Below are 27,475 nucleotides of genomic sequence, written 5' to 3' on the forward strand. Positions count from 1 at the left end.
TTGGGGCGCCTGGGTGACTCAGTCGGTTAAGTGTCTGCCTTCAGTTCAGGTCATGATCCCCAGGGTCCTAGGATCGAACCCCCCCCCCCTTCAGGTTCCCTGCTGAGCAGGGAGTCTGCTTCTCCCTCTCCCAGTGACCTTTCCCCCTTGCTCCTGCCCTCACAGGAGCTTTCTCTCTCTTTCTCTCAAATGAATAAATTTTAAAAAATTTAAAAAGGTACTTTTTATACTGCAAGTTGGGCTTTTTAAAGGAATTTTAAATGAAAATTATTTTTAGTTCCTGTTCTATTGAACAAGAGAATTTAAAGTAATACATTTATGGCTTTTCCCTGGAGGTAGTATTTTGAGTTATATTTTGATTTTTTTTTTTTTAAGATTTTATTTATTTATTAGAGAGAGAGACAGCGAGAGAGGGAACACAAGCAGGGGGGAGTGGGAGAGGGAGAAGCAGACTTCCTGCTGAGCAGGGAGCCCCATGCGGGGCTCGATCCCAGGACCCCGGGATCATGACCTGAGCCGAAGGCAGCCGCTTAACTGACTGAGCCACCCAAGCGCCCCGAGTTACATTTTAATTTAGATGGAGGTCTGCAATAGTTCCATACCAATGCTGTCCAGTAGAAGTTTATTTGATGATGGAAATGTTCTGTATCTGTGCTGTCCAATACAGAAACCATTAGACCTGAGTGTCAGCATATTATTTTTATCTTTATCTCTTATCAAGCAAATGGAATTTTAAATTAATAACTTGATTAGGTTTATACCATATAATTTAAGATAATTCATTTTTACATGCAGATTTTTTTTTCCAGAAATTTAAGGCTGGTTAGCTTCATTGGTTTTAGTAATTAAGACTTGACTGTGTAGGCTAGGATTAGAAACAAGTCATAGAATTATAATGAGATAGTTATATGTTTAGCTTATGCTATGGTTTCTGCATTATAATCATATACATTCAGTGTTTTTTTGAAGTATTATATTAAGATTGGTAGAGCTTTTGAGGTTACTTTTTATATGTTAAGTATTGAGTAAGAAGAATTATAGGAATAACTCTTCAGGTTTCACTCTAATAAATAAGTTTGTTAATAATGCCTTCTGTTTTTCAGATTGCAAATAGAAGAATCTTCCAAACCTGTAAGGTTATCACAACAACTGGACAAAGTTGTGACAACCAATTATAAACCTGTTGCTAATCATCAGTACAATGTAAGTCTTCATGTCTTTTTTCACTCTGTTATATCTTTATTCTTTTCTGTTTCATAGACTCTTCGGTTTTAAAAGGACCTTAGCCACACACCTGCTATTAAATGCTTGAGTTATCTAGACTAAGTAAGGAATCTGATGATTTACCAAGCGTGGAGAAGAGTTCACTCTGTATCCTAAGTTAAACAATGAGAAGAAGGCAACCACTGTTCAAACTACTCTTGATAAATTTTTCAAAGAAATAAAACACTTCATTTTTCGGTGTTTTTAATGTTTTAAATTATGATGTCCTTAATAAATACTAGTTTTAATACTTTTTTTCATTTTTCCATACCTTTATAGCTGGGGATTTTTAATGTATTGACAAATTTTGTAAGTCTGGAACAATAGTAATTTTTCCTGGAAAAATAGTGATTTTTCCCAGTGATTATTAAGATTGCTTTGCATAGTTTCAACTTTCACAGGCATTTTTGTGGTCTCACATTACCATGCAAAGTGAGGACTGCCTGTATAGGTATTTAAACCATTTTTATTGAAGTATATCTTACATATAACTATATATATTATAATATACAATACACACATATATACATATTATGTGCCAGGCACTGTTCTGAGTGCTTCATATGATGCATTTAGTCTTCATACCTATCCTATGAAGTAGCTACCACTGTCATCCTCATTTTACAGATGGAGTAACTAATAAGGACACCAAGAGGTTAGCTTACTTGAGGTCACAGAGCCAGTAATTAACCAATCCAATTGTTGAACCCAGGTAGTCTGGTTTAGGAGCCATGCTCTTAATTAACCACTATGGTGCGTTGCTGCAGGTCATTAGAAATACTAAAAGGGCTAAGGATTTGGGGTCTTGAAATACCTGTAATGTAAGGAAAAATGCGATGATTTTCTGAAAATACAATGAAACCTGAGTTAAGTCAAGTAACAATTAACAGTTAATATCTTGTGTCCTATTTTGTTGCTTAATATTCTTCTTGAAACAATGTTTAGGAAGAAATAATCCCTTTTTAAGACTGGCCTTGAGTATCCAGATTTAGGTGTCACAGATTAGTATTTGTCAGGCCACTACTTTATGATATTTGAGTTTCTTATGGTTATTTTACATGAGAGCAAATGCCTACAGAGCCAAGCAGGCATCTTTGGTGAGCAGAGTGCTGAAATTTAAGAAGGTAAAATGGAAGGGACTGGTGAATGATGAACTGGAGTGCACATGCCCCTTCTTAAAAACATTCAGATTTTTTTAAATTGCTATGCTATGTGGATTACATAAAGTAAATCAAAGTTCATTTGCATCCAGCCAGGCTTTCATTTTACAGCCTCTGGTAAAGATAAAAGTCTACCTTTTTGGCTTCTTCTTTATCACAGTGAGGACAAGAAAGACCATACTTTCCATAAACTATAAAGAGATACAACCTTTTGGAGAGAAGTTTAGTAATTTGTGTCGAAAGCACTATAAAGAATATATCCTTGACCCAGCAGTCTTGTATCTAAGAATGTATCACAGAAAGACAAGGGCCCAAAGGTAGATATACAGTAGCATTTCTCTCTGTTGTTTAAGACAGGCAAAGATTGGAAACGAATGTCCAAAATTAAGATTAAATACTTTAACAGTATTTTTGGATGATAGGAGCTAGAATTATTTTATCCTAATTTTCTTCTTTATAAAGTCTTTTTGAACTGTTGGAATCATCATAGTGAGTATGTATTGTCGAATCATTACAGTGGGCAGTAAAGCTTTTTTGTTGGAATAAGAAAAGTAAGAAAGCTAGGAAAGAGTGGTAGTGCCGGGCCATGATGAGCTGCTCCCACCATTGATGAGGCAAAAGGAAAATCTGTCTTGGGTCAAGCAAAGCTGGCATTAGCTAGTATCAGAGTCATATTCTTAGTGATCCTCGCACTATATCCAGTTGGCAGATGTAGAAGATAAACTCCAAATCTCATATTTTTAGGATGTTTTTATATTTTCTTTTTACTACTAAAACAAGTTTGAATACATTGTATTCTGAACTCCATGTTAGGATGTAACGCTGTACCATCCACTTTAAAGATTTTTTTTTTTTTTTTAAAGATTCTATTTATTTATTTGAGAGAGAGAGAATGAGAGAGAGATCATGAGATGGGAGAGGGTCAGAGGGAGAAGCAGACTCCCCGCCGAGCAGGGAGCCCGATGCGGGACTCGACCCCAGGACTCCAGGATCATGACCTGAGCCGAAGGCAGTCACCCAACCAACTGAGCCACCCAGGCGCCCTAAAGATTTTTTAACATTAAGTGGCAGGTTAAGGTTGTCATTGCATCAGTGAGTCATTATACTAATGTAGTTATTAGCAATGAGCCATACAGTAATCTTTCAAAAGATTTTGTTTATAAAAATAAAGATTGACTATAATTTATCATATTGCATTATTTGAATGTTTTGTGAATTTTTTCCACCATGGGAGTGTATCAGAATGAATGGAGGCACCTGCATCGCTTTTAAAAACATATTCACTATTATAGTATAATATCAACTATAGAAAGAGTATAAAGCTTTTGTTATTTTTATCAGAAGGAGGCTTTGATTTATTAAAAGATCGAGAAACATCAACATAATTCAATGAGGATGACTTAGAGGTTACATAATCAAGACGTTCTATAAAATTTTAAATCTGGGGCGCCTGGGTGGCTCAGTCGTTAAATGTTGAAATGTTTTCAGTTTTACCAGGTGAAATATATAAAGCCTGGTATTTCATTGTAACAGTTGAGGTTCTTTGAATACAATGTTTAGGATAAACGTAAGGAAAAAAATTTCTACAAAAATTGAAAGAGGGCATGGAAAATAGCATATGTATTTGTAAAACTATATCCGTGCATTTGATCAGAAAGAACCCACCTTGCGTTTACCCCCAAAACCTTTTCCACCCACCTATGGCACATAAATAAATTTACATATACAGTTGACCCTTGAACAGTTCGGGGGTTTGGGTCTCTGGCCCCCCCGCTTACACACACACACAGTCAAATCCATGTTATAACTTTTGACTCCCCAAAAACTTAACTTAATTGGAAGCCCTTCTGGTAATATAAACAATCAATTAACACATTTTAAATGTTATATGCATTATATACTATATTCTTACAATAAAATAAGCTAGAGAAAATAAAATGTTATTAAAAAATAATTCTCTTCTACAAGGAAGAGAAAATACATTTATAGTATTGTATTGTGTTTATTGAAAAAAAAACACGCTGGGGCAATAAACTTAAAAAATCCACACAGTGCAAACCTGTGTTGTTCAAGGGTCAACTGTATGTAGAATATATATGTAATCATCTCTTAATATTTGAACTCCCACTTTGTACATGGAGCTCTTCTAAGCATTAAATTCAAATTTATCTCTTTAGTTCACAGACTATCTGGGATGTAATACCTACCATACTTGCCATTCAGAAAGTATTTATTGGACCAAACAGAATATATGATTAGCATTTTATTTTAGAATGCTCCTTCCTTGAAAGCTTGGCCCTGAAAATTCTTGCCTTACCTATAGGATATGACCTGTTAGGTTTCTCTGTAAATGGTTTTCTTCTGTCTTAAATCTTCATTACATTTCTGAAACTACTGGTTCATCTAGGTCAGCATTTACCAAAGTAAGTTTTGAAACACTAATCTTGGGGCACCTGGGTGGCTCAGTCAGTTAAACATCTGCCTTCGGCTCAGGTCATAATCCTTGGGTCCTGGGATTGAGCCCTGGGTAGGTCAGGTTCCCTGCTCAGTGGGGAATCTGCTTATGCCTCTGCCTCCACCTGGTTGTGCTCATGCGCTCTCTCTCTTTCTCAAACAAACAAACAAACAAACAAATAAATAAATAAATAAAATCTTTAAAAAAACAAACAAACACCAATCTTATGAGAGTCTTCTTGAAAAAAGGAGTTAAAAGAACTCATAGAGGGTGCCTGGGTGGCTCAGTTGGTTAAGCGACTGCCTTCGGCTCAGGTCAGGATCCTGGAGTCCCGGGATCGAGTCCCACATCGGGCTCCCTGCTCAGCGGGGGGTCTGCTTCTCCCTCTGACCCTCTTCCCTCTCGTGCTCTCTGTCTCTCATTCTCTCTCTCAAATAAATAAATGAAATCTTTAAAAAAAAAAAAAAACTTGTAGATTCTGATTGTATCCTCTTCAAAATGGACACTTTAATATATTGAAATTAGGGACCTTGGAATTTGTTTAATCCTGTATTTTGCAAACATTTGAACATTAAATTCCCCTTCCCCTGTCCTTTGTAGTAGTAAAAGCAAACTTTGGGAAATAATGGGTTGTCAAAGTAGGATTTTTCAGGAGGACCCATTGAGTGAGGGGGGGGAATATTGAAACTTGTATTTACCTTGTTTTTCACATAATAAAAGAAGGAAATTGAGCTTTAGAAATACTGTGTGGATTGACCCTAGCACCCTTATGCAGCCCCTGTGCTAGTCAGCCATTTTCAACAGAAGAGTAGAAATTTTGCAGCACTGATGGATTGACATTGGTACTTCCAACACCTCACGTTTTCATTTGCCTTCAGCTTTTTAGGTTTGGTGCTAAATTCAGAGGTTTATAGATTATAGTACCTATTATTAGCTAAATTCAATCTTAAAAAATGAACAAATGGTTTAAATGTTCCTGCAAAGAAACTGTAAATATATTAATAAAGCAAATATATGTGAACAAGAAAGTGGAAAAACTGACACTTCTATTCTAAAATGACCTCTTTTTCGGTCATTGTGTGAGGTAGAAGCAGTGATGATGTAATCTGATGTGACAAGTACTCTTGGCCCTTCCAAAAGGGAAATTAGCAATCTCATTTTAAATGTGGCTTGTCATCCCCCATCTTTAGTGATGATTCAGTTAATGTCTATCATGGAAACAAAAACAACTCTAGATTTTCAAGCAGAAAGGGATTAACTGTAGGGAATTGGTTACACATGCTTTACGAATACAAAATGGAAGGGCTGGAGAGGGGGATTGGTTACCAGAGATAAGGAAGCTGCTGCTGCCGGAGGTGTACAGAATGCACACAAAAAGAAAAAAAATCGCCTTTCCTCCTACTTTCATTCTCCCATTGGCAGAACCCCAGCTGGAAACCAGCTAGGAAGGGACTCTTGGAAATATAGCCTGCAGGTCCCCTGCTGCCACCACCGCCAAGGCCTGGAGGCTTGGCTTATTGGAGATAACTGACATAGTGACCCTTAACCTTTTGTGTGTGTTGGACCTTAAGTCATATTAGCTATTGCTGGTACAAAGCTACTACGGTTTGCAGTTCACTTAAAAACTAAGCATCCAGAATGTGAAGCAGATTGCTGTATTTTGAGAACAAAACTAAAACGTATTTTGTAATTTTGACAAATTAAAACTTAATCTTAAAATAATGTTTTATTTTTATTTCATCTCTTTAAATTTCTTGTTTGTGTGTGCTTTAAAATATCTGTGCATATAAATATAGAAGTACCTTTTTACAGTTTACCTATTGATATACATAGAGTTAGCTGATGTTTAAGATTCCTTCCAACTCCCTCCATCTCCGATTACAGGTAAAGGTACTTCTGTATGTGGTTTTATTGGCTTTGTGTACATCATCATCTAGCATGTGTAAATTTCACAAGCATTCTCAGACGTTGTCTACACTCTTAGGACTTTACTCATAAGGAATTCTATCTTCTATTATCTAGATAGTGTTTGGTAGTACTAGCTATACACTAGAATCCCCTGGGAAGCTTTTTAAAGAGAAAAATAACCTCCAGGATTGATTTATTATTTTATTTTATTTTTTTAAGATTTTATTTATTTGTCAGAGAACACAAGCAGGGAGAGTGGCAGGCAGAACAGGCAGAACAGGCAGAGGGAGAAGCAGGCTCCCCGCTGAGCAAGGAGCCCAATGCAGGACTTGATCCCAGCACCCTGGGATCATGACCCGATCTGAAGGCAGTCGCTTAACCAACTGAGCCACCCAGGTGTCCCCAGAGATTGATTTTATCTGTGAAGGCCAACTATCTTAAAATTTTTCACGTTCCCTGGGTAATTGTAGCATGCAGCCACTGACAGAAATGGGAACTTCATAGTTCTCTCTGCCATCTTATTGGGGGTAGGGGCAAAAATGATACCTGAGAGGAGACCAGAAAGTCTCCACTAAACCTAAGGTTTTTAAAAAGAATTAATATTTTCTTGTCTTTATCATCCTTTCTGTCCCCTAGCTTTAAAAAAGATTTCTCTTTCCCTTCCTTTTCCTGGCAAGAACTCTTGGTTAGAAAGTGATAGAGAATTAGAAGAGCTTAACTAGAAAATTATTGTTGGAGGGAGTCGAATGATTATATAAAATCTTGAGGTAAATCTCCAGAAACTAGAAAGAAAATTTATTTATTTTTTATTTTTTTTAAGGGAGGTTTTCTTTTTCTTTTTAAGATTTTGTTTATTTATTTGACAGAGACACAGCGAGAGAGGGAACACAAGCAGGGGGAGTGGGAAGGGGAGAAACAGGCTTCCCGCTGAGCAGGGAGCCCAGTGCGGGGCTCGATCCCAGGACCCTGGGATCATGACCTGAGCTGAAGGCAGATGCTTAACAACTGAGCCACCCAGGCGCCCTGAAAGAAAATTTATTTTTATGCACACACTGTTTCCTCCAGTGTGGCAACCAACTTTGTTAGTCTTCAGAACAAAGGTTGTTGGGTTTGTTTTTGTTGTGGTGGTTTTGGTTTTTTAGTATATGTATGTATAAATTTGGAATTTTGATCAGTGAATAATAGATGCCTACAGGACTAGATCATAAAGGCTTTTCAGCAATATTTGCCTAGTATTAGTAGAAGTATGCTACGTGCTTTGTCCATTTGAATTTGCACACCAAGAACTGAGTGACTCTAAAGAATTAATTTCCTCCCAAAATATAACAACACACTAGGCAGAAATAGAAGCATTAGGGGTGAGGAGGATCTTTTGTAAGAATTTAAATGCAAACCATGATACTCAAGGCTGTCATGCTCCTTTCAAAAGTTAAAAGCTTCCACAAGGACTGCCTTGACAAAGCAATCAAAGTATTTCTACAAACAACAATCTAGAAATTTACAGACATCTGTAATATAATATTTTAATTGGCGGTGGGTGGCTTTTATAATTTTAGTCAATGATTAAGTTTTCGGTAATGATGGTTGAGTATCTCTATACCACACCACAATGGATTTCAACATTTAGTTGCATCTTAGTCCTGAATAATTTGTTTTCTGTTGTGAAAGAAAAATTATTGTGTATGATAGATTTTTTTGGATTGTAAAATTTTTAAGTGGAGACTAAATTTAAAGTCCTTTGTGAATTGACAATTATTTCTGTGCAGCTGATTATGCAGTTGATCTGTGGTCACTGGGGCAGATATAATAGCGATAATTAAAATTCACATAGCCATTTCTAGTCCAGTAACTATCCTACTAATATTTTGTGGTGGCTGCTAAAAAGTTAGATATGTGACTGTTTTGAGTAGCATCATTTCCCTACCATGCTGGTGCACCAGGGCAAAACAAAATGCCTAAAAGGAAAAGAGCTAAAAAGAGAATTAACATTATTGCAACACTGTAATCTTCTCCTTAATAAACTAGTTCATATCATTTGTAGTTTATTTGTAGAATTAATTTTATCAGTAGTACAACATTGTAAGTACAATATTAAGATGACCATTTCTATACTGTTTAGTTTTAAAAAGAAAAGCTACCTCAGGACCTTAGTTTTTTCCTAAGTATAAGGTTAGTCATTGATAATTTAATGACAATTTTTAAATAGTTATGCATATATACATGTATGTGTGTGTATATAATTTTAATTATACATATATCCATAGCAAGGAACTACTTGCTACTACAGAGCAGAATTTAAATTATGAGTCTGCCTTGGACATTATCAAAAAAGATTTAACTAATGCTATACTATAAAAAATTTTGTTTTAAAACAGTTGTCTAGGTTATCCTGCAGTATGGGCCCTGAGGACATCAAATTTTGCCATTTGCCTTTTGTTTTTAAATAAGTGTAGAATTAAATTTCTAGTACTTCAGTTTCTCTAATAAGGAATAATATTGCCATTTTGTTGTTGCTGTTATTATTTTATATGCCTGGGTTTTCATATTATACTTTTAAGTGTTTTTATTCCATTAATCAAAAGTAAAGTTAGGTTGCACTGCCCCCAGGAATTGAGCCATCAACAAACACAGTTAACACAGAACATTTCTAGTCTGCTTTCCCCCAGATTTAAAGTAGGAAAGCACCAGTGTTGAATACAGTAATTTTGAGATTGAAGCAAAGTTCCTTTCCAACTTATTCTAAATTCTTACCTTTGATTCAGGCCCTCTTGGATCTGGCATCTGGCTCTCGGGTTGGACAACTTGATAACAAACACTTGGAAGGCTTTTCTTTCCACTACCAATTAGAGTGTATGCCCTCTCTGAAGTAGGCCATCTTGCTTTATCAGCAGATTTCTTTATAGATCTGCCTCAATTTTTGGTGGGGTTTCAGTCAAAATTGAAAACATCGTAAGTCAAAAATGCATTTAATACACCTAACCTACCAAAACACCATAGCTTAGACTAGCCTACCTGAAATGTGGTAAGAACATTTACATTAGCCTACATTTGGGCAGAATCATCTAACACCAAGCCCATTCCATAATGAAGTGTTGAAGATCTCACGACATGCATTGAGTACTGTTCTGAAAGTAAACCAGAACGGTTTTAAGTGTACGGGTTGTTTGGTGGCAGCGTGGCTGTCCGGGAGCTGCAGCTGGCTGCCACGCGCACGGAAGAGCATCGTACGGCACATTGCTAGCCCGGGAAAGGATCCAAATTCAAAACTCAAATTACGGTTTCTACTGCATGCATATTGCTTTCGCACCATCATAAAGCTGAAAAATCCTAAATTGAACCATTGGAAGTTGGGGATCATCTGTATTCGAAAACATTTTTCCTATTAATCTTCCTAGCTTCTCCAAGCATTTCACACAAGGAAGAGTTTACTAAGGGTGGAAGCTGAATATACCATCAGTTTTCTTTACTGTTTCCTGAATTTAACTCTTCCTCTTTCTCTCAGCATAAATTAAAGCTGGGACGGGAGGACACACAGAATATCATACAACCGTGGCTTCATGCAGAGTATAAAAGCCTAACACTGGACCTTTGTGAGGTCCTCACTTCCTTTGTATTATTTTTCTTGAGGACCTGTGGCCTCTGGCCCACATCCCACTTAAGCCTGTGGGAAGGCTGTAGGCTTTCCTCACCCTTCCTTAATCTGATTCTGGCTCCCTTTATTTTTCCAGATCCAAGTTTTTCTTATCCCACATCTGACTAGAGTAAAGGGTTGTAACAACTTACCTCCTGGTCCAAACTTCTCTTTCTCTTTCTCTCTTTTTTAGCAGTCGCCTTTTCTGGATTGTTCATCTTAATACAAAACATGAAACTATTCAAATGAGGTGCAACAGTGGAAGGAGGTTTCAGAATGCAAACTAAGTACAATTGTAAACAGTGAAAATATGTATTTTAGATATTGGTCAGCAAAGCAGGGCTTAAAATATTAATCCCTTAAGGCATTCCATGATATTTCTGTATTTAATTCAAAGACCCTCCTGCTTGGATTTGTGGGTTTTGTCCTGGCCTATCATGCTTACTTTCTCCCTGATGTTCTCTTGCTTCTATCCTTCTTCTTTTTCTTTCTTTCTTTTTTTTTTTTTAAAGTAAGTTTTACACCTAACATGGGGCCTGAACTCATGACCTCAAGGTCAAGGGTCACACACTCTACCGACAGAGCCAGCCGGCCACCCCACTTCTATCCTTCTTTTGACCCTAGAGAGAGAAAATTCTTGAATGGACCTCAGGTCCATCCCTTTGAGTCTTTGCTATCTCTTTAGCCTCCTTTCTCACTGAATTGGGACAGCCACTCTACTTCTGCCTTCGTACTTAAATGCATGTTTTCATCTGTTTTTCCATCTTCCCCACATTGGGAAGACTTGGATTTTCTCCTCGGTCATGGGTTGCTCTGGTCTCTCTCCTCTCCAGTCTTGCTTCTAGCTCTTGTAGTCACTCTGCATTTCTCTAATAAATCCCCTGGAGCTGTCCATGTTGTTTCTTTCATGCCACCCAGAGAATCTTGAATCCACCCACATTCCTCCCCAACAACACAGCCCTTTGTCATGCATTTGCACCTTTCTCAGCATCATGATCTTGTCCAAAGGTGGCTCTGTGCTCTGCTATTACAATGTTTGTCCCCTCTATATATTTTAATATAAGAACCCTAAGAAAGGGCTGCCTTTCAAAAGAGACAATCTTATTTCACCTATATTTTAGTGCATCCGAGCACACAGTCCATGCTTAATCTGTTGAGATTAATGGATTTTGAGTTTTATTCCCAAGAATCACATATCCAAAAAATCAAGACAATTAAGTTCTTTCTCCCTATCTCCTAATTTTAATTGAAGGATACTCACCATTGTCCGTTATCTGTGCCACTAATTTGAAAGTCTCTGATTATGTATAAGATATATTTTTAGTTTTAACATCAATAGAAACTAAATTTTATCTCTTTTATAACAAATCTCTATTGTTAAAATATAGAGAGTAAGCCTAATTATCAGGCTGGAATTTATGCAGTAATTTAGGTTTTGAAGTGCATTTAATTTTTTTTGAAGCTAGTCCCTAGATTATAGTTAATTCCATTTGATGCACAGGAGATTGTTCTCTGGCAGCTTTCACCCAGCCTTCTGATGCTTTATTTATCAGGTGGGCTGCTTCGGTTTATATGTATTTCCTCTAATATACTTTATGCTTTATCAAAATGAAGTGTTTCTTTTAAAATTAAAAGCTTAACCAACTGGAGTGAATATAAGTTGCATGTTTGCAGTGAAGAGTACGTTTTTAAAAAAGTGTTCTATTTTAGTGTAGTTGACACACAATGTTACATTAGTTTCAGGTGTACAGCATAGTGATTCACTTTCTCTGTACATTATGCTGTGTTCAGCTCACCACTTGTGTAGCTACCATCTGTCATCATACAACGCTATTACAGTATCATTGACTGTGTTCCCTATGCTGTGCCTTTTATTCCCATGACTTATTCTGTAACTGGAAGCCTGTATCTCCTACTCCCCTTTGCCCATCTCCTCACCCCTCTGACAGCCGTCAGTTTGCTCTCCTGTATTTATAGGTCTGATTCTTTTTATTTGTTTACTCATTTGTTTTTTAAATTCCACATGAGTGAAATCATATGGTATTTGTCTTAGTCTGATTTATTTCACTCAGCAGTAATGCCTTCTAGGTCCATCTGTGTTGTTGTAAATGGCACAATGTCATCCTTTTTATGGCTGCATAATATTCCATTACACACCACATTTTTCTTAACCATTTGTCTATTGATGGACTCTTAGGTTGCTTCCATATCTTGGCTATTGTAAATAATGCTGCAATAAACATAGAGATGCATATATTTTTTTGATTTAGTGTTTTCCTTTTCTTTGGGTAAATAGCCAGTAGTGGAATTATTGGATCATATGATATTTCTATTTTTAATTTTTGAGGAACCTCCATGCTGTTTTTCACAGTGTACTAATTTACATTCCCACCAGCAATGCGTGAGAGTTCCCTTTTCTCCACATCCTTGCCAACACTTGTTATTTCTTGCCTTTTTTATTTTAGCCATTCTGACAGGTATAAGGTGATAGTTCATTGTGGTTTTAGTTTATATTTTGCTGATGATTAGTGATGTTGAGCATCTTTTCTTGTGTGTGTTGACCATGTGTTTTTGGAATGATGTCTACTCAGGTCTCCTTCCTATTTTTTAATCAGATTGGGGTGGGGTTTTTTTGGTGTTAAGTTGTAAAAGTTCTTTATATATTTTGGATATTAACTCCTTATTGGATATATAATTTGCAAATATCTTCTCCCATTCAATAGGTTGCCTTAATAAAAAGTAAATTTTTTTTTCAAATGATCAAATCTCTGGATCACATCTCTAGGAGAGGGTTTATACACTCTTTGAAAAGTGCCACTGCTTTCAAACTGGGGTGCATAGAGGTACACAAAACTACAGGACAAATACCACTTGCTCCTAGAGTGTCATTTTTATTTGAATGAGAGATATTTTATTTATTTTTTTAAAGATTTTATTTATTTGGGGCGCCTGGGTGGCTCAGTCGTTAAGCGTCTGCCTTTGGCTCAGGTCATGATCCCAGTGTCCTGGGATCGAGTCCCGCAACAGGCTCCCTGCTCAGCGGGAAGCCTGCTTCTCTCTCTCCCTCTCCTACTCCCCCTGCTTGTGTTCCCTCTCTCTCTGTGTCTCTCTCGATCCCAGGACCCTGGGATCATGACCTGAGTCAAAGGCAGACGCTTAACGACTGAGCCACCCAGGCACCCCTTATTTTTGTATTACAAATAAAGGTGTATTATGCAGGTGAATTTAGAGTTCACATGAATTTTAAGATAAAATGGGGATTTTGGAAAAACAGTTTGCTTGTGCCTGAGTACTGAGTATGTATTTACCCTTTTCTATTAGTAAGCTCCATGTTATAGAAGAAACAAGTTCAAGGTCACACAGAGTCGGGAGGGGAATATGCCTCACTGCCCTCCTTCTTTTATTTTTACCAGTGCTTCTCAAACTTTGCACTTCCTAGAGAACCTTTTTTATAACCTGCCCTCCTTTTAATTCCCTGCCTGTCCCAAAAAAACCTTAATTTTGAAAGATGTCACCTACCAAACTGCATCTGTTAGAGAAACTATTTTACTGTATTTGGGGTAATCAAAAACAAAAGAAACTGCAAGTTGGACTTTCTGATCAACATGACCTAATCAGTAGCCACACTGAATTGTTCTAATTTGGCAAACAAAAGCTATCTGGGGGCAAATGGAGACATTATATATAAAGCCTGAGAAAAGAATGAAGGTGGTTTATGGGTAGGCTTGTTAATACCTTCAAGATCCTTCAAGGTCTGAGGAGCCCTGGGAGCAGTGAAGACCCAGGTTCTGAACCCACTGACTGCTCTTTAATCTGCTGCCTTGCAACTTGAAATTAATCGTTTTTTGGGGGGGGTGACTAAAAACAGAATGCCTGTATTTTAGAGTGGGCATGTTGGATTGATGCCTTTATTATTTTGCTGTTTGCACCTAGATTGAATATGAAAGGAAAAAGAAAGAAGATGGAAAACGAGCTCGAGCTGATAAACAACACGTTTTAGACATGCTATTTTCTGCATTTGAGAAACATCAATATTATAATCTTAAGGACTTGGTGGACATCACAAAACAGCCTGTGGTATGTATTTGCTCACATTGATCCTTTAAATATGTCCTTCAAGGGGGTTGGGGGGGGATTGGTTAGCCCAGTGATGGGTATTAAAGAGGGCACGTTCTGCATGGAGCACTGGGTGTTATGCACAAACAATGAATCATGGAACACTACATCAAAAACTGATGATGTAATGTATGGTGATTAACATAACATAATAATAAAAAATAAATAAATAAATAAGTCCTTCATTTAGAGGATGTTACTGAAGAGAAGGGTATCATATATGAAGTAGTTCACATGCACCTGTGCTAACGTCAGGGTTTATTTTCAACACTCAGAAAAGATGTCTTAATACTGATCATTGACATTAAGCCTGAAGTCTGTATTGATATCATTTCTAGTCTTTCTTTTGTTCCCCTAGCTCCCTCCAGAACTTCCTTTATTTATTTGAAAATGTGCCCCCTAAAAGAACTGTATTCTTTTAAGAGCCATACTGATCTGTCATGATGAGGGTGTTTATCGTGTCATGTGGGCTATTCTCTAATGGATTTTTTTTTTTAATCAGAATTTCCTAGCCCTAGCATTAGGTCCTTTTCAACTTGAGCTGCACTGCCCCACAGTGCTTGTTGAGGTTGTGGTTGGGATTTTTAAGGAAAAATTTAATAAATTGATGTTTTAGAAAGTTTATGGTTGTTCTATAAATGATCAATTTTTATCCCTGCGCCAGACTTCTGTGCCTATTTGCTAACAGTTTGTTATTTCTAATCCATTTAAAATACGGGTAACAAATAAGGGATCTAAACCCCTTTTCTCCAAGCTCCAAGTCACATTCCCTTCCATTCAACTTTCTTAATTGAGAGAAATACTAGTTATCCCTTTCCTTTGATGCAAAATGAATAAACTTTAAAAACAATATGTTGTTCCCTGTTAAGAAATTGGAAAGCAAAGAAATTGCTTTCTCTGATGTCATCTAAATGTCCCTTCTACAAATACTTATTTTCCCAAATCTAATTTTTGTGTGTACGTTATTCCGTGAGAATATATTGTTTGCATTCAGTTTCCAGAATGGCCTTTTCATACACAGACATACACACACACACACACACACATACATACACACAGACACACACTCATATATATAATATATATGAAGTTTACATTCACAGGGATAAACTTCATTAAAGGCAGAAAAAACATGGCTTACCTAATGAATTATTCTATTTCAATTTTTTTTAAAATCTAGTTTGAAATGCTGTTTAAAGGCTTTGATACTGAAGATTTGGTTTTTCAGATAATTTTTATGTAGAGGTACACAGTGAATCTCTCAAAACAGAGCTTAACTCATGGTCAGTAGGTGGGTTTTATGAGATCCAGTAATCTCCTGAATATGTGCAAAAATATGTGAGTTTTTCTGGGGAGCAAATCCATAGTTAATATCAGATTCTCATAGAGGGCCTGGGAACCTCAAGGAGCTTATTAACCACTAATCTACAAACTAAATTATTTTATAATAGTCTTATTATTTAGAGACTAAATTGCCTCAGCAAGCATAAAGTTCTTGAAGACAGGGTTGTATATTAGTCATATCCTTAAATATTTATACACTCTACATCATAAACATAGTAGAAATTCAGTAAATATTAGAGGAATTGATTTGATAAAAAGGAAATGGCCCCATCCTCATTATCCAAGGACTACCATTTTTACTTGGGTGGATTCAACAGGCCTCATATCACTTATGGCAGGAGAGGGGGACAGAGAGCCAGTCTCAAGGAAGTGTGGAATGACAGGGTTACAGTTACCTCCCCTTAGAGGAGGGGGCATGAAGTGGTCAGCATGGGTTCAGTTCTGCCATTTACCTACCCCATTGGAATCTGAGAAAGTTCCTTCCATTCCTGAAATTGAGGAAATTGGACTGGATAATTGTTTTGCTCCCTTCCAGCCCTAAATGTGTGATTCTCTCCCTCTCCTGTTTCATCTCCTCTTGTTTTGAATTGAATTGGCAGATCTCACCTAGAAAGTGGCCCAAGGCCAGCTCTCCTCTGTGTAGGTAACTATCCCCTTTAAAACGTTCTCAGGACATAAGTGAGTCTATACTCCTGGTCATCAGTACACCCTTACTAATTTGATTTTAATCTGAGCAATACCAGGAGAATGAAGGAGAGTAGAGCATGAAGATCAGTGATCCAGGAAAGGGGCTTCTTGGTATGATGGAAAGAGCAGTGGATTTGGATTAATGGGATCTCAGTTCAAGTCCCAGCCCTGCCAGTTAGACAAATAGTCCTGAACAGGGTATTTAAATACATTTAATGTTTAATACAAAGAAATTTTTGAGCCCCCGTGTAAAAGAGGAAAAAAAAACATCTTGTTTGTATTAAACACTTCTTTAGTATATGTATTTAAAGACTTTCTCTCATTTTCTGATGGTCCCAGTGCCCCCTTTGGTAATAGATTTCTAACCATGAAGTCTATCACTTTAACACATCCTCTTTGTCATTAACACGACTACTATATTCTTAAGTTACCATCTGCTTTCTGACCTTTAGAATGTCAATTTTTTTAAAGATTTTATTTATTTATTTGTCAGAGAGGGAGAGAGTAAGTGCAAGCAGGGGGAGCGTCAGGCAGAGGGAGAAGCAGGCTCCCCGCGTAGCAAGGAACCCGATGCGGGGCTCGATCCCAGGACCCTGGGATCATGACCTGAGCCGAAGGCAGCCGCTTAACGACTGAGCCACCCAGGTGTCCCTAGAATGTCATTTTTGACACTTTCTGAGGGAACCTGAGGTATTATTCTTGTTTTTGCAGTTCTTTCCTCTCTGTATTCTTCCTAAAAACCTTCACTTCTATAAGCAAAATTATTATTGATCAGAGAAACTGTCCTTATGGGCAGACTTTTTCTCTCATTGGTCAGTATGTGACTTGCATAAACAATCAAGGAATTAAAGTTACTCATTAAGGGCAAATAAGCTGATTTTAAAAGGCCAAGCTCTGATAACTGATGTAAAGTCAGAAATATGATACCCATTTAAAGGGGTGTTTTTATGGGGCGCTTGGGTGGCTCAGTCGTTAAGCGTCTGCCTTCTGCTCAGGTCATGATCCCAGAGTCCTGGGATTGAGCCCCGCATCAAGCTCCCTGCTTGGCGGGAAGCCTGCTTCTCCCTTTCCTGCTCCCCCTGCTTGTGTTCCCTCTCTCGCTGTGTCTCTCTCTGTCAAATACATGAATAAAATCTTTAAAAAAAGGGGGGGGGGTTTATGTGGTTTAAATTTGGGCTTTTAAGCCCTCCTTAATGTGAAATACCAGAAGAAGCCCATTATTTCTCCCCTGCAGGCTTTGATCTTTCACCTTGAATTTGTTATGTCTAGTCTTTATATTTTATTGTATCTGTAAAATAGAAGCATACACAGCATTTCCTTCAAAACTTAAATCATTCGAAACTTTATCTAATTGCTCCCTTTGAAACACCAAACTGCCAAGACCACTTTGAGCCCTGACACCCTGTTCTCTGGCATAGCAGCCATTTCCAGTGTTTCTTGAACCACATCTTTCTGCTAAAAGTGTCATTGAAAATTAGTCCTGGTTATAAGCAAACCACTAATTTCCTTGTATCCCCCCAATTTCTAGGCATGATCCAGGGAAGTTTATATTTAATTATTGATGATCCTTTTAAATGAACAATCCCCTATCATGTGAGTCCCTCAGATCCATTGCTTAATTCAAATATGTAATTGAGCAACTTGCATGCTTTTTATTAAAGTAAGTTCAAATTAACAGGAAGAACTAGGCAAAGATTTGGGTGGCTTTGACTTTGAAGCAATTAGTATCTATATCTCAAGTTCCTCAGCACTAAATAATGCTCAATAGGCAGTTTTATTTGCACAAAGTGGGCTTTCAATAAACAAAGCCATTGCAGCAATAAGGCAATGTTAACCTAATCCTCAGAATTTGTTTCCAGATAGACTTAAATAAAGGCATGAGTAGAAATAATTTAAGCAAAATTTGGCTTCAGTAAGATACAAGAAGATAGGCTTTTTTAAAGGATAAAATGGCTAGACAATTTGACCTACTGAATATTTCCCCTGTCAGAAAACAAAATTTTATTTATAAGTATATGCTGTTATAAGGGCCCCTGGCTGGCTCATTTGGTGGAGCATGTGACTCTTGATCTTGGGGTCATGAGTTTAAGCCCTATGTTGGGCGTAGAGCTTACTTTAAAACACACACACACACACACACACACACACACACAAGTATGTGCTATTATAGATCTGTGAATTGGTTGAAACTCTTTCAGTTGCAGAGAATAGAAATGCAACTCAAACGGGGCTCCTGGGTGGCTCAGATGGTTAAGCGTCTGCCTTCGGCTCAGGTCATGATCCCGGGGTCCTGGGATCGAGCCCCACATCAGGCTCCTGGCTCGGTGGGGAGCCTGCTTCTCCCTCTGCCTCTCTCCCTGCTCATGCTCTCTCTCTCTCTCTCAAATGAATAAATAATCTTAAAAAAAAAAAAAAAAAAAGAAATGCAACTCAAACTAACTTGGACAAAAATAAAATTTATTGTGGGGCGCCTGGGTGGTGTCCGACTCTTGATTTTGGCTCGGGTCATGATCTCAGGGTCATAAGATTGAGCCCCACATCGGGCTCTGCGCTGGATGTGGAGCCCACTTGAGATTCATTCTCTCTCTCTCTCTCTCTTTCCCCCCCTCCCCCCCCCCCCCCCCCCGCCGCTCTGTCTCTGTCTCTCTCATAAAAAGAAAAAATAAAATTTATTGGCTCGTGTAGCTAGGGAGTTCAGGAATGCATCTAGCTTTAGCAATGACTAGATCCAGCTGCTAATTTTATTTAATTAGAACTGTCCCTTCCCATCTTTCCATATCTCTCCTCATTATTCTTTCTTGTGTGTTGTCTTTACTTTTAGGCAGGATCTTGCCATGTGGTAGCCAAAATGACCTCCTCAAACACCTCACAGCTAGCAACCCCTAAGCAAAAAGAGAGTATTTGTCCTGATTTTTTAAATAAAAACCCCGGGGAAGATTTTAATTGACCTGGTAGGGGTTGGTATGCCCGTTCCTGAACCAAGGAGATGGGGTTAGGGGTACACTGCCAGCCAGGGCCCACTGCCTTGCCCACATTTGTGCCGTGCCGCCTGAGTTAGCACCTAGTCAGTGTTAGTCATTTCATTGTTATCTCAAATTTTGTATGTTCAGAACAGAACTCTAATTTCTCTTCCTTTCCAAAGACTTCCCCCAGACTTCCCCATTTCAGTAAGTGACACCATCATTCCCTAAATTGTTCAAGCCAGACAACTGTATTCCTGTTTCCTCTTCATGACATGGATACTACAAATTATGATACATATATATCATATAAATTATATGCATATATACATATATCTGTGTATGTGAGTATATCTGACTCAGGATCTTAAGGTACAAGTGATCTTAGAGATTATCTAGTCTCTCTCACTTGTAAACCCAGAGAAGGAGTTGCCTAGTGACTTGACCCCAGTTGTGCTGACTTCAGTCTAGGAATATCTCTTACCACATTGCCTCTTATGTATTCAGACATGTGCATGTATACGTAGACAAGCAAGGAAAATATTTTTCTGACAATAGAAACCCCTTTTTAATAGGGAAAAAAAAAACTAATGTCTCTCTCAGCAGGCTTTCTCATTAAGAATCATCATTGGGGTGCCCGGGTGGCACAGTCACTTAAGCATCTGACTCTTGATTTCAGCTCAGGTCATGATCTCAGGGTCGTGAGCTTGAGCCCTGAGTTGGGCTCTGTGCTCAGTGCGGAGTCTGCTTGAGATTCTCCCTCTCCCTCTCCCTCTCCATCTGCCCCTCCCCCTGCTCATGCTCACTCACTCACTCTCTCTCTCAAATAAATAAATAAAATCTTTAAATTAAAGAGAATGGGATCTAAGCTTTATCTTAGCTCATTCAGTTCCTAATCCAAAATAGGTATTTTTAATGTTTGAAACTTATTCCCTAATTTACTACTTAATAAGTGGTGTTTTTAATATGATGTTTTGTTCTGACATACACTTTCCTTTCTTCATTTTTTTTCTTTTCTGAAATCTTTATCGTTTCCTTTCTGTTCACTTAATCCCTTTTAGTTCATTTTTCCTATAAATGGAAGTTTTTATTTTTGAATGATACTAGTAAAAAAAAAGACCACCAATTTCTCAACAGAGCATATTAGTGACAGCCTTTTGTGAAACTTCTGTCTTAAAAAATAATTATTTGCGGGGTGCCTGGGTGGCTCAGTCGTTAAGTGTCTGCCTTTGGCTCAGGTCATGATCCCAGGGTCCTGGGATCGAGCCCCTCATCGGGCTCTCTGCTCAGCGGGAAGCCTGCTTCTCCCTCTCCGACTCCCCCTGCTTGTGTTCCCTCTCTCACTGTGTCTCTCTCTGTCAAATAAATAAATAAAAATGAAAAATAAATAAAATTTTTAAAAAAATAATTATTTGCTAATTAATGATGTAGAACCTAATTTATTGTTATGCTTTAGGATATGAAATGTCATACTAAAATAAATTAACTATTTGTATTGAATGATGGATGAAATGTAAACATATGAAATTTTAATACTTACCTGTAGAAGATTTTAATAATAGATCTACTACCAAGTTTAATATAGGATAGTAACATTTCCTCCTTTAACTTATATGCTTTGTTTCACCTTTTTTACCATATTTCTAAATGTGGTAAAATTTGAGGTGAATTTACTAACATAACCAATTGAGTCCAGATTTTACATGAAATATTATGTAGATAAAAGCAATATTTTTAACATAAGCACCAGATAAAATTGGGCATTTATTTATATACAAAGTTTACATAGAATTTTTTTTTAAGATTTTATTTATTTATTTGAGAGAGAACACAAGCAGGGGGAGAGGCAGAGGGAGAGGGAGAAACAGACTCCCTCTAAGTGCAGAGCCTTAAGTGGGCTATCCCAGGACCCTGTGATCATGACCTGAGCTCAAGTCAGACGCTTAACCGACTGAGCCACCCAGGCACCCCAGAATTTTTAATTAAGCAGTAGGCCACAAAATTTATATTTAATCTGAAAAATGTCATTAGTTATAAAATCTTCCCTACCTTCCAGCATCGTTTGATTTGAAGAAAGGTTAAAGTAAGTTTTAAGCTTATTAACTGCCTTCTGATTTCTTTATTTAGTCCCTGAACAAGTTAGGAGGACTTGTTTTTAGGCTTGCCATCCTTATGGAAATTATCTCAGGAAAGGTAATTTTCTTTGCATTGGTCTCAGCACTAGAGAAAGCATGACTCTGTGGATTAAGATAAGTGTTCACAGCATCCCAGTTTCTCTATCTCACAGGAGAATTGAGATACCAGAGGATAAGCCTGTTGGCAGAAAACCTTGTACTGTCAGTTCTGTATTGCAGCTTTACAGAGGCATTCCTTCTAGAATGTCCCAAGATAGATATTCTAATTCCATCATATTTTCCAGTACATATGGACCGATACACAGAGCTAGCCCCTGTTTATTGGAAATGTTACCATCATAATTTGGTAATAAAAAATGGTGTTTTCTTTTTTTAATGTCATATTCTATACGGACTTTGTTATGGAATTTAGTTTACTTTCCAGTTTCCCAAAAACTTTTTTTATTATTATTAACATATAATGTATTATTTGTTTTAGGGGTACAGGTCTGTGATTCATCAGTCTTACACAACACAGAGCTCCCCACAACACATGCCCTCCCCAGTGTCCATCACCCAGCCACCCCTTCCCCTCCACCCCCCTCCAGCAACCCTCAGTTTGTTTCCTGAGATTAACAGTCTCTTATGGTTTGTCTCCCTCTCTCGTTTCGTCTTGTTTCATTTTTTCCTCTCTTCCCCTATGATCCTCTACCTTGTTTCTCAAATTCCACATATCAGTGAGATCATATGATAATTGTCTATATCTGATTGAGTTAAAATGGTGTTATCTTAATTTGTTGTTATGAGCTAGGTAGGTCTCCCCCCACCACCCACACCAATTTAAAATCTTTATTTTCAGGGGCACCTGGGTGGCTCAGTCAGTTAAGCTCAAATAAATAAATAAAATCTTTTTAAAAAATAAAATAAAATCTGTATTTTCAGTTATTGTTACTGTATTACAGTTCGTAGGATTTTAGTACATTCACAGAGATGTATGACCATCACCACAATCAATTTTAGAACATTTTCTTCACCTCAGAAAGAAACCCCATACCTATTAGCAGTCACTTCCCTTTCTCCCACCCCTACCCTAGGTGAATACTAATTTTATTTTCTATCCATGTAGATTTGCCTACTCTGGACATTTCATATACATGGAATCATATACTATGTGATATCTTATGACTGGCTTCTTTCATCTAGGCATAATATTTTCAGATGTCATCCCAATGTGGCACGTATAAGTATTTTGTTGCTTTTTATTGCCAACTAGTATACTGTTACAGAGAGATATACAACATTAACATTTTGTTTATCCATTCACTCATGGATAGACATTTGAGTTGTTTCCGCTTTTTGGCTATTATGAATAAAGCTGCTGTAAACATTCATGTACAAGTTTTTATGTGAGCATAGGTTGTTGTTTTTTTTCTGTTGGGAGTGGAATTGCTGAGTCACTTCATAACTCTGTTTAACCTGAGGAACTAACTGCCAGATTGTCATCAATCCTTTTTTAATCCTTAGCCAGCAAAAACTTTTATCTGCTGTTGTCCTAAGGTAAAACTTTACTCTCTATTCCAAATATTTTAAGGATGAATAATACTTCAGCATTGGGAGTGCTAGCTAATTTACAGAAAATTCTCTGTTGGTAAAATATATACCTAAGGTCTCTTTGCTTGCCATATTATTAGTCAAATAGACTAATAATAACTATGCCAATTGATATCTTCTTATTTTTGTACATTTGAAAGTATACTTCACACCAAATGCACTAATAGATAGTTGCCATGGTTCTAAATGCAAGAATTCATATTTAAATTTTTTTTTTCACTTTTTCTATTTTATTTATTTATTTTTTTTTATTTTTTAAAGATTTTATTTATTTGAGAGAGAGAGAATGAGAGACAAAGAGCACAAGAGGGAAGAGGGTCAGAGGGAGAAGCAGACCCCCAGCTGAGCAGGGAGCCCGATGTGGGACTCGATCCCGGGACTCCAGGATCCTGACCTGAGCCGAAGGCAGTTGCTTAACCAACTGAGCCACCCAGGCGCCCTATTTTTTATTTTTTAAAAGATTTATTTATTTGACAGAGAGCACAAGTAGGCAGAGTAGCAGGCAGAGGGAGAGGGAGAAACAGGCTCCCCACTGAGCAGGGAGCCCGACGCGGGGCTCGATCCCAGGACCCCGGCATCATGACCTGAGCCGAAGGCAGCCGCTTAACCGACTGAGCCACCCAGGCGCCCCTCTATTTTATTTTTTATTTAAATGCAATTTAATTAACATATACTGTATTATTAGTTTCAGAGGTAGAATTCAGTGATTCATCAGTTGCATACAACACCCAGTGCTCATTACTTCGAGTGCCCTTCTTAATGCCCATCACCCAATTACCCCATCCCCCCACCCACCTCCCCTCCAGCAACCCTGTTTGTTCCCTATAATTAAGAGTCTCTTATGGTTTGCCTCCCTCTCTGTTTTTGTCTTATTTTATTTTTCCTTCCCTTCCCCTATGTTCATCTGTTTTGTTTCTTAAATTCCACATATTTAAATTTCAAAAGGAATTTTAGTTTTTGCTACTTTGTTACATTTTGGATATTTCTGATTGTATTTTCCTAATTATAACAGTTTCAACATTAGCTATATATGTATACACTTTTCCCAGTTGAAAGTCATCATATCTCAGCCTTGGAATATCTTGCAGTATTCCAAGGTTAAGTTATGTTTAGCATACAAATAAACAAATACAGGGTTTTTTTAAAAAGATTTTATGTATTTATTTGAGAGAGTGAGAGAGAGCGATCACAAGCAGAGGGGAGGGGTAGAGGGAGAAGCGGACTCCCTGTCGAGCAGGTGCCTGATGTAGGGCTCAGTCCCAGGGTCCTGAGATCATGACCTGAGCTGAAGGCAGGCGCTTAACCGCCTGAGCCACCCAGGTGCCATTAAAAAAAAAAAAAAACAGTTTAGAAAGCACATCTTTAAACAAATAGTTAAATTAAAAGTTTTGGCCCATAGGAGGTAAACTTTGTTCATCTGATATATGCAAACAGGAATCATTTGCCATGCTAGGCAGATAAAGTGTTAATAAGAGTGAGATGATTTACCAGCACACAAATATTCATGCAATAATAAATTGCTTTTCCAGAATTTGGATTAAGCCATAAGATAGGGCTTGTGCCTCAACCACTTCATTACCCATTGTCTCTGCTTCTCAGAGTTTTACATGGGGAGGAATGCAGCCTGTGTGAACGGAGAGACGGATGGGGAGTGGGGTCTAGTAGGAAGGTGGGGATGAAACCAGAAGGAAAAGAGGATAAAAATACGAATATGGCGCATGTCCCAGAGAATCCCCAATGTCCCCTTCCCTATCCTGTTTGCAGTTTTCTCTATCTAAAGGAGTGAAAACATATGTTGCCTTTGTTAACAGCTTATGCCTAATGTGTAGTTTGTTTTTTTAATGAAAGAATTTTGTGCCTTGGAGCCACTAACATCTTTATCAAGAAGTCCTGTGTTTTAATCACACAAATCACTTGAAATGATACTTTGAAATTATACAGAACTGATGATGCCCCTCTTTTTTTTTTTTTTTGGTACTATTAATTGGGTTTTTATTGTTATGTTAATCACCATACATTACATCATTAGTTTTTGATGTAGTGTTCCATGATTCATTGTTTGTGTATAACACCCAGTGCTCCATGCAGAACGTGCCCTCTTTAATACCCATCACCAGGCTAACCCATCCTCCCACCCCCCTCCCCTCTAGAATCCTCAGTTTGTTTTTCAGAGTCCGTCCTCTCTCATGGTTCGTCTCCCCCTTGATTCCCCCCCATTCATTCTTCCCTTCCTGCTATCTTCTTCTTCTTTTTTTTTTAAACATATATTGTATTATTTGTTTCAGAGGTACAGATCTGTGATTCAACAGTCTTGCACAATTCACAGCGCTCACCATAGCACATACCCTCCCCAATGTTTATCACCCAGCCACCCCATCCCTCCCACCCCCCACCACTCCAGCAACCCTGAGTTTGTTTCCTGAGATTAAGAATTCCTCATATCAGTGAAGTCATATGATACATGTCTTTCTCTGATTGACTTATTTCGCTCAGCATAACACTCTCCAGTTCCATCCACATTGCTGCAAATGGCAAGATCTCATTCCTTTTGATGGCTGCATAATATTCCATTGTGTATATATACCACATCTTCTTTATCCATTCATCTGTCGATGGACATCTTGGCTCTTTCCACAGTTTGGCTATTGTGGACATTGCTTCTATAAACATTGGGGTGCACATACCCCTTCGGATCCCTACATTTGTATCTTTGGGGTAAATACCCAGTAGTGCAATTGCTGGATCGTATGGTAGCTCTATTTTCAACTTTTTGAGGAACTTCCACACTGTTTTCTGATAATGTCCCTCTTGCCTTGTTGGATCACTTTATAAAAAGCATATAATGACTTCCTTTAGTGACTGGCATTAACCAGTGCCATCTTTGGTATAGATTGCATATTGTCTATTCAGTCCAACCTTTCTGGGGAGATTTTGTGACTAGACATTTAACAGGGTCATATTATTTGCTCACCTAAAGCATTAATAGTTGGTGATCAGCTCTTTGTCAAAGGTACATGTTTTTGACCAATTTCTAGGAATTTAGATACAGTTAGTTCATTATTATATACATAACACTTAACCGAAATTCCTGGTTTGGGAATTGGTTGGCAGAGCAGTAGAGGAAAAGATGATACGAGAAATGGTGGGGGTGGACGGAAAGGGTGGGTGGGGGGAGGAGAAAGAGAAAGACTGCAGTAGTAGGCTACGTGCCTTGTGACTCTACGTAGGTTTGTCGTGATGGGGGGGGTAGGAATTTGATCTGTGGATTTCTGGCTTTTGGGCCACCACAGTGTTAATCTTGACCCACAAATATGCAAATCACATCCTAATCACTTGACCTCTTTGGTCCAGTATTTGCTTTGCCTTTTCCTTCCAAGGAAGCTGTTATGCTCTACCCTTTTTTCTCTGCAATTCAGACTTGCTGTAAATACTCTCCCACACATGCCTTTGACGAAGGGTTGCTGGACCTGAGCCAGTTTATTATTTCAGATCTTGTTCTGCAGCGCTGCACATAGCAGTAATGAGAAATCTCTCCAATCCTGTGTCACATAAAGGTGATCTACCGAGGTCTAGAATCCTTTGTTTAAAATGCAGGTGGTCAGGCAAAAGACTAAATTGGAAAGTCATTGTTTAGTATGAGAGGAGAAGAACTAGTATCTCCTGATCTCCGCACAGAATTGCCATTCAATTCAAAGGATCAAATACACATCCTCAAAACCTAAGATCATGACTGCAGCTGGCTTAAATGCCCCTTCTCAGTGCTCCCATGATATCCTGTATATATATGTCCTTATTTCTGCGCTTGAGTTTGTGATTGCCGGCCCTGTGCCTTTGCCTCCCCGCTCACACACCCTACTCTTAAATCATGAACTCCTGAGGATGAAGACTGACTGTGTTGCCACTCTGTCTGGCCCGTAGTAGGTTCTAAAATAAATATTTCTAGAGTATATGAATTTTTATAGAAGGAAAGTTAGATTGCCAATTGATCTTCAATCCTGTTAGAATATTTAAAATTTCCCCCTCAGATGGCTTTGTTCCCAACAATATTTTACCACTATAATAAGATTTTTAGTAATAAATGTCATTCAGATTCAGATAATACAATTTAATCAGTCAACTTGTATTTCTCATTGCCCTGTAAGTTAATTAGAGCCTGAGTTCTAAAAATGAAAAGAACTAGAGTTTAGTCCTATGGACCTTCTAAGTGATCTTACCTCAAATACCTC

The 27,475-nt window shown here is 37.9% G+C and overlaps 1 protein-coding gene across 2 annotated transcripts in view; it reads left to right on the plus strand.

Annotated features, from left to right (window-relative positions):
- The window catches only part of GTF2F2 (general transcription factor IIF subunit 2), a 149,028-nt gene that overhangs the window by 117,514 nt on the left and 4,039 nt on the right, over positions 1-27,475 (plus strand). For both annotated transcript variants that reach the window (XM_078070336.1, XM_036071698.2), the window contains 2 exons: positions 1,104-1,203; positions 14,351-14,494. In XM_078070336.1, coding sequence (XP_077926462.1) covers positions 1,104-1,203; positions 14,351-14,494 — 244 coding nt within the window. The remainder of the gene's footprint in view (positions 1-1,103; positions 1,204-14,350; positions 14,495-27,475) is intronic.

The sequence above is a fragment of the Halichoerus grypus genome, chromosome 4 (assembly GCF_964656455.1).
Source record: "Halichoerus grypus chromosome 4, mHalGry1.hap1.1, whole genome shotgun sequence".
NCBI lineage: Eukaryota > Metazoa > Chordata > Mammalia > Carnivora > Phocidae > Halichoerus > Halichoerus grypus.